Here is a 6,925-nt window from a genome sequence, read left to right as displayed (position 1 = left end):
TAAGGGCGCATGCGCAAAGCTGCGCCGCGCCGGTTCCCCCACGGCCCCCTCCTCCCGCCCGCGGGCTGCGCATGCGCGACCGCTCCGCGCCGCTCCTCCTCTCTTCCCGGCGCCGCTCCCCCTCCCCGTGGGTGCCGGCGCGCGCATGCGCGACCGCTCCGCACCGCCCCCCCCCCCCCCATGTCCTGATAGGCGCATGCGTGGAGCGTCCACGCCGCTCCCCCGCCCTTCGGGTGCCGGTGCGCGCATGCGCGACCGCTCCGCGCCGCTGCCGTCTCCTCAGGTCCCAATGTGCGCATGAGCGATCGCCGCGCGCCGCTCCCCACCCCCCCCCCCGGTGGTCCAGTCTGCGCATGCGCGCGCTCGCCCCGTAGTCCCCCCGTCTCCTGGGCGGGGGGGGTGTGGGGGTGCGCGGGGGGGGGGGGGGGGGGGGGTGTGCGCGGGGGGAGGGGGCGATGTGTGTGCGCGCGCGGCCGCCCCGTCGGCGCATGCGCAGTGCCAGGCGGAGGGGGGCACCTAGGAGGGGGCAGGCGCCGTTTTGAGCGGGCGGGAGGGTAAGTGGGGGGGGGCGGGAGGGTAATTTGGGGGTAGGAGGCTGCAGAGGGGGGCAGGAGGGCAAGTTGGGGGCGGGAAGGTGAGTTGGGGGGCAGGAGGCTCCATGTTGGAGGGCAGGAGAGCAAGTTGGGGGCAGGAGGCCATTTGGGGGGGGCAGGAGGCTGCGGAGGGGGGCAGGAGGGCAAGTTGGGGGGCAGGAGTGTCCATGTTGAGGGTCAAGAGGGCAAGTTGGGGGCGGGAAGGTGAGTTGGGGGGCAGGAGGGCAAGTTGGGGGCGGGAGGCTGCAGAGGGAGGCAGGAGGGCAAGTTGGGGGGCAGGAGGCTCCATGTTGAGGGGCAAGAAGGCAAGTTCGGGGCAGGAAGGTGAGTTGGGGGGCAGGAGGCTCCATGTTGGAGGGCAGGAGAGCAAGTTGGGGGGCAGGAGGCCATTGGGGGGGGCAGGAGGCTGCGGAGGGGGGCAGGAGGGGAAGTTGGGCGGCAGGAGGCTCCATGTTGAGGGGCAAGAGGGCAAGTTGGGGGGCAGGAGGGCAAGTTGGGGGCAGGAGGCTGCAGAGGGGGGCAGGAGGGCAAGTTGGGGGGCAGGAGGCTCCATGTTGAGGGGCAAGAGGGCAAGTTCGGGGCAGGAAGGTGAGTTGGGGGGCAGGAGGGTCCATGTTGGAGGGCAGGAGGGCAAGTTGGGGGGCAGGAGGCCATTTGGGGGGGGCAGGAGGCTGCGGAGGGGGGCAGGAGGGGAAGTTGGGCGGCAGGAGGCCATGCTGAGTGGGGCAGGAGGGCAAGTTAGGGGGCAGGAGGCTCCATGTTGAGTGGGGCAGGAGAACAAGTTGGGGGGCAGGAGGCTCCATATTGGGGCACCATGGAAGAGGCCCCCCCCCCTCTTCCCATCACTCCCTTGACCAATCCCAGCCAGGGAGCGGCTGAGACACTCAACCCCAGCGAGGTCAGACCAGAGCTACCCCCCAACCTCCCCCTTCCACCCCCACCTGCCCCCTGTGCCCCCCAACCCACCTTGGGGGGGCACAAAGTTGGCCTTGGTCACCTTAGCCAACCAATCAAGACCCAGCACCACCCTCCATGGCCATTTCCCACCCCCTAAACGTGATTTTGGGTCGATGTCAATGGTTCCTCTCCCCCTACGATGTCCCCGGCGCCCAAACTGACCCCGTCGGCCATCTTGGCTATGATTTCTCCTTGTGTTTGGCAAAGGGGGGGGCACGCGAGAGGAAAGGGGGTCGAGGGGTGGCCTCTCCTCCTTGGGGGTCGCCCTCGAGGTCACATGTCGTCGCCGTTGACGTCGGCCATGGGGTAGGTGCTGGGGTCGTCCTTGTTGCGGAGCCCCTTCCAGGAGACGCCGCCTGGCCGAGAGGCAAAGGGGTTCCCCAGAGGCTCATGGGAACTCCGCCAACCCCCCCCCCCCTCCTCTCCCACCCTGACCCATTGTCCATCCCCTCCCCCCTCCCCCACCACTCACCTCTCCGCCTCCGACAGAGGCAAACGACCAATAGGAGCCCCAGGAGCAATGCGGCGGCGCCGGCGCTGCAGCCGGCCACGAAGGGGAGGAGCTGAGAGCGGGCTGGGTGGGGGAGAGACCACAAAGACCCCAAAGGTGAGTGACCTCCATCCCGCCAACGGCGCCCCCCAGCGTGGGGGTACACGCCATAGCTCAGGAGACACCATGTTGCCCCACCCCGCCTCCAAAAAAACCCCGTTTTCCCGCAATTTTGGGGTCCCACCATGCCAAAAGAGGGTCTCTCTGGCCAATGACATCCCTCCTGACGTCCCCCCAAGACCGTGGCGGTGACGCGAAGGTCCCCAAAGCCTCTGTGACCATATTTGGGCGGGGAGGTTAACCTCACCGTGCGTGAAACCACCACGGCTTGGCTGAACGGGGCCTGGACCCACCTTCAAAAAACACCATTTTCCCCCAGTTTTGGGATCCCACCGTGCCAAAAGAAGGTCCCTCTGGCCAATGGCATCGCTCATGATGTCCCTCCAGGACCGTGGCGGTGACACAAAGGTCCCCGAGGTCTCTGTGACCATATTTGGGCGGGGGGGAGGGGCTCACCTTGAGTGATGACCATCATCTCTTGGCTGAAGGGGGAGGGGATCCACCTCTCGTTGACCTTCTCCTCGTAGCGGCAGGTGAAGCGGCCGGTGGTGAGGGCGGCTTTGGCCACGGAGATGTTGAAGAGCGACCGGTCCTTGGTGATCGTCTCCGAGAACTGCTCATCGCCATCTTTGTAGAAGGCAAATTTGCGTTGGGTGACGGGGCCGGTGGCCGTGCAGGTGAGGAGCAAGGGGTCGCCGTCGAGGACGTGGCCGGAGGGGGGATCCGAGAGTAAAGCAGGCTGGGAGGGAAGGTCTGGGGAGAGACGGGAATGGGGGGGTTGGGAGGGAAGCGGAGGTGCTGCCAGGGGGGAAGCCGCGGTCGCGAGGAGGGGACGTTTGTCGCGAGATGGGACTTGGGGTCCTCAGGAGGGGGAATTTGTCATCGCGAGATGAAACTCATCGTTGCGAGAAGCTGAAGTTCACCTTCACGAGGTGAAACTCATCGCGAGAAGGTGAAAATCGCGAGAAGATGAATGTCATCGTGAGGAGAGGAAGCTCATCGTCACGAGGTGAAGTTCACGGTCGTGAGAAGATGAAATTCATCACGAGAAGGTGAAATTCATCATCGCAAGGTGAAACTTGTGATCACAAGAAAACAATTTGGTGTCATAAGGTGAATCTCCATCATCATGGGAAGATGAAATTCATCTTCACAAGGTGAAACTCATCGGGAGAAGGTGAAAATCGCGAGAAGATGAACGTCATCATCGTGAGGAGAGGAAGCTCATCGTCACGAGGTGAAGTTCACAGTCGCAAGAAGATGAAATTTGTCATCGTGAGGTGAAACTCATCATGAGAACATGAAATTCATCGTCACGAGGTGAAACCCGTGGTCACGAGAAGACAAAATTCGTCCTCGTGAGGCGAAATTCGTCCTCGTGAGGCGAAACCCGTCCCGAGAAGATGAAGGAATTTGGAATCTTTGCCCCAAACCGACCCCGAATTCGCCATCTTGGACCTACCCTTCACGGTGACGTTCACGCCTTTGCTTTGGGGCGCCGCCACCCATGTCCCACCCACGTCCTCCTCCACCCCGCAGCTGAACTTCCCGCCAAAACTCCTGGGGCTTCGCGGGAAGAGGAGCTCGGCTGTGCTCCCGCCACTCCCGGCTCGTGGAGCCCCGGTGCCCGCTGGGATCTCCTCCCCGTTCCTGTAGAAGCGAAAGCGCAGCCGGAATTCCGCTCTGGAGGCCACGCAGGTGAGGCGCAGGGGCGCAGTTTCGCTCACCACCCCACTGGGGGGCTCCACGGCCAAGCGGGGAGCGGCCGCGTGCTCTGGGGAGGAGAAAAAAACAAACAAACAAAAAAATGGAGGAAAAAACACCTTAAAAACAGCAGTTCCAGGCAAAGGGAAGCCCAACCATTGGGGGTGAGGTGGCTAAAATGTTCTTGAAGCTCTTGGGGACCAAGATGGGCGTCACGGTTGCTTTGCCGCAGTGGCAGCTTGTTCTCCCCATGCCCAGAAGGTTGGGTTTATGGTCGCTTCACCCCAAAAAGGCCGGATTTCTCCCCAAAAACGGCCCGGCCTACCTTTCACGAGGATCTCCACGGCTTGGCTGAGGTAGGACGGGATCCACCGACCTTCTGTTTGCTCCTCGTAGCCACAGGTGAAGTTGCCCGTGTGGTTCCGGCTGCTCTCGGCCACCCGGAGCTCGGCTTCGCCGGCCCTTGACGTCACCTCGGCCCCAGCGTCCATCTTGACCTTCCCCTTGTAGAAACGAAACCTTCGCTCCGCCTCTCCCGCCGGGGCCGCGCAGAGGAGGGCGAGGGGTTGACCTTCGACGGTGACGTTGGATGGCGACGTCAAGGCCAACGTGGGTTGTGGCGGACGGTCTGAAGGTGAGAGAAGAAACCCCGCCCCCAAAACGGCCATTTTGGGGCTTCACTGGGAGTTTAAGGAGGAAACCGCCTGTTTTGGGGGGGCTTGGGAGGAAAAGATGGTGGTGGGATGGAGAAGTCAACGCGGGGGAGAAGGCCAACAGAGCGAGATCTCACCCACCTCTGACGCTGATGATGATGGATTTGCTCTCCTGGGAGCGGGTGAATTGGCGGAACTGGTTGATGACGCTGTAGGTGCAACTGTGCCACCCGCCGTCCCGCGGGCCCGTGACGTTGAAGCGGTAGGTGTAGACCTTCTTCGTCGTGCGGATGTCCACCGCCCAACCGCTCATCCCCAAAAACTGAAACCCTTGGATCTTCTCCTTCACCTGAGGAGCCGTGCACTGGATGGAGACGGTGTCACCGATGAGGTATTCAGTTTTCTCTGGCGTCACCGTGATGGTGGGAGGAGGAGGAGGGGCTGGAGAGGAAGAGTTTGGGGTGGAAGGGGAGGAAAGGAGCCTGTCCGCCGCAGTGGGGAGGCGTCTCCAAGCCTTGGAGGTGAGGTCGGACCCGTCGGACATGACCACCATCGCCTCGGGGCCGAGGTGGGGGAGGTCTCTTGGAGGGAATGCTCTCAGTTAAAAGTGGGGTTTCCACCCCAAAATGGCCGCCAGAGGCATCGGTTGGGCCAAGAAGCCAAACTTGGACTGGCAGGAGGAGAAACCACCCAGTTGTCCTAAAAATGGCGGGTTTTGGTGGGCGGTGGTGATGAGGGAGGGGGAGAAACCGCCTGATTTGCCTCAAAATGGCTGGTTTTGGTGGACGGGGGTGATGTCATCGCATGGAGTTGTCGTGGTCCCACCAATTGGGGGATGTCCACCACCTTGGTGGTGCTTGGGTGACTCGAGGTGGGTTTAGTGTGAGATATGGGGCGGGGGCTGGGGTAAAAAAAGGTGACTGAGGGGGTCCAGCTGGTCATGTGGCCCAAGGAGGAGGTGGAAATGGGTGGGTTTTCCCTAAAATTGGTTACCTGTCGGTGACCCCAGTGGGAGGAGGAGCTGGAGAGAGGCTGAAAAAAGGGAAGGAGATGAGTGAGGGGGGGAGGGGGCTGTGGGGGAGGGGTCAGTTGGGAGGGAGGAGGGGAAATGGGGAGAAAAAGGAGAAAAGGGAAAAAAAAAACCATGAAAAAGGAGAAATGAGAAAAAGGAAAAATGGGGGAAAAAAGAAAAATAAAAGGATAAAAGAAAAGATGAAAAGGACAAAAAAAGGGAAAAAAACTAAAGGAAAAAAGAAAAAGAAAAATTAAGAAAAGAAGAATGAAAAGTAAATGAAAAAGAAAAATGAAAACAAAAAAATAGAAAACAAAAATAAGAAAAAAAGAAGAAAAAGAAAAAATGGAAAGAGAAAAATGAAAGAAAAGGAGCAAAAGGAGGTAGAAAATGGAAAAAGAAAAATAAAAAACAAAAGAAAAATGGGAAGAAAAAGGAGAAGAGAAAAATGGGAGACAAGGAGAGAGAAAGGAAAAAGACAAAAACTGAACAAAAAGGAAAAAATCCGAGGGGAAAAGTAACGGCAAAGAGCGAAAAGAAGAAAATGGGAAGAAAAAGGAAAAGAGAAAGAAAAAGAGATGGAAGAAAATAGAGCAAAAAGGGAAAAAACCCGAAAAGAAACAGAAAATAGGGAAAGAAAATGAGAAAAAATAAAGTAGAAATAAAAATAATAATAAAAATAAAGTGAAAGGAAAAGCGAAGGCGGAGCCCAAGCCCGGAATCGCTGAGGGCCGGAGGAGGAACAGCAGGATGGGAAGGGGAGGTGGGGAAGAGAGCAAAGAAATAGGGGAGAAAGGAAAGAAATGGGGAAAAGAGCAAAGAAATGGGGGAAAATGGCAAAGGAATGGGGAAAAATGTCAAAGAAATGGTGGAAAATGGAAAAAATGGGGGGAAAAGCAAAGAGATGGGGAAAAGAGCAAAGAAATGGGGAAAAAGCAAAGAAACGGGGGAAGAAGCAAAGAAACGGGAAATGAAAAACGGGGGCAACGGCAAGGAAGTGGGGAAAATTGCAAAGAAACGGGGAAAATTGCAAAGAAACGGGGAAAATTGCAAAGAAATGGGGAAAAAAAATATTTGGGAGAAAGAAATGAAGCTATGGCAAAAAAAACCCACAGAAGAAAGGGAAGAGCTGGAGAAATGGGTGGAGAAAGACGGAGGAAGGAGGGAGGAGTTGGCCCATCGGGCACGGAAATGGGTGGAAAACCCCCGGGATTGGGGAAAAAGGTGGGATGGTCGCGTTTGGAGAGGAGGAGGAGGAGGAGGAAGACTCACCGAGCAGAGGGACGAGGCGAAGGGACCCCATTTTGGGTGGTGTCCTCCTCTTTCTGCGATGACGGGAACATCTCCTTCCCCTTCGGCCTGGCCATCATGTGACCCCCGGTTGCTACAGCACGGC

General features: G+C 58.5%; 2 protein-coding genes across 2 annotated transcripts in view; one reads left to right on the top strand and one right to left on the bottom strand.

Moving 5' to 3' along the window:
- SUPT16H (SPT16 homolog, facilitates chromatin remodeling subunit) overlaps positions 1 to 301 on the top strand; it is a 6,128-nt gene extending 5,827 nt beyond the window's left edge. The window contains 2 exon segments of the mRNA XM_086481489.1: positions 5 to 131; positions 193 to 301. Of these exon segments, the coding sequence (XP_086337615.1) occupies positions 5 to 131; positions 193 to 301 (236 nt within the window).
- A 2,735-nt stretch (positions 302 to 3,036) lies between these two features.
- Positions 3,037 to 4,959, bottom strand: LOC147412322 (uncharacterized). Its single transcript, XM_086481495.1, has 3 exons — positions 4,659 to 4,959; positions 4,190 to 4,492; positions 3,037 to 3,934 (listed from the first exon to the last, which is right to left on the bottom strand). The coding sequence occupies exons 1-3, from the start codon at positions 4,828 to 4,830 to the stop codon at positions 3,474 to 3,476; spliced, it is 936 nt and encodes a 311-aa protein (XP_086337621.1). The 5' UTR covers positions 4,831 to 4,959; the 3' UTR covers positions 3,037 to 3,473.
- Between the last annotated feature and the right edge of the window lie 1,966 nt (positions 4,960 to 6,925).

Source organism: Leptosomus discolor, unplaced genomic scaffold, assembly GCF_034619465.1.
Source record: "Leptosomus discolor isolate bLepDis1 unplaced genomic scaffold, bLepDis1.hap2 HAP2_SCAFFOLD_31, whole genome shotgun sequence".
Classification (NCBI taxonomy): Eukaryota; Metazoa; Chordata; class Aves; order Leptosomiformes; family Leptosomidae; genus Leptosomus; species Leptosomus discolor.
The sequence above is the reverse complement of the archived record's forward strand: the minus strand, read 5'-3'. Positions and strand labels throughout refer to the sequence as shown.

Coding starts and splice junctions, on each gene's coding strand:
- LOC147412322 (XM_086481495.1), bottom strand. CDS start 4,830: ATGAGCGGTTGGGCGGTGGACATCCGCACGACGAAGAAGGTCTACACC. Junction 4,493..4,658: donor CATCATCATCAGCGTCAGAG/GTGGGTGAGATC, acceptor TCTCACCTTCAG/ACCGTCCGCCACAACCCACG. Junction 3,935..4,189: donor CGTGGAGATCCTCGTGAAAG/GTAGGCCGGGCC, acceptor TCTCCTCCCCAG/AGCACGCGGCCGCTCCCCGC.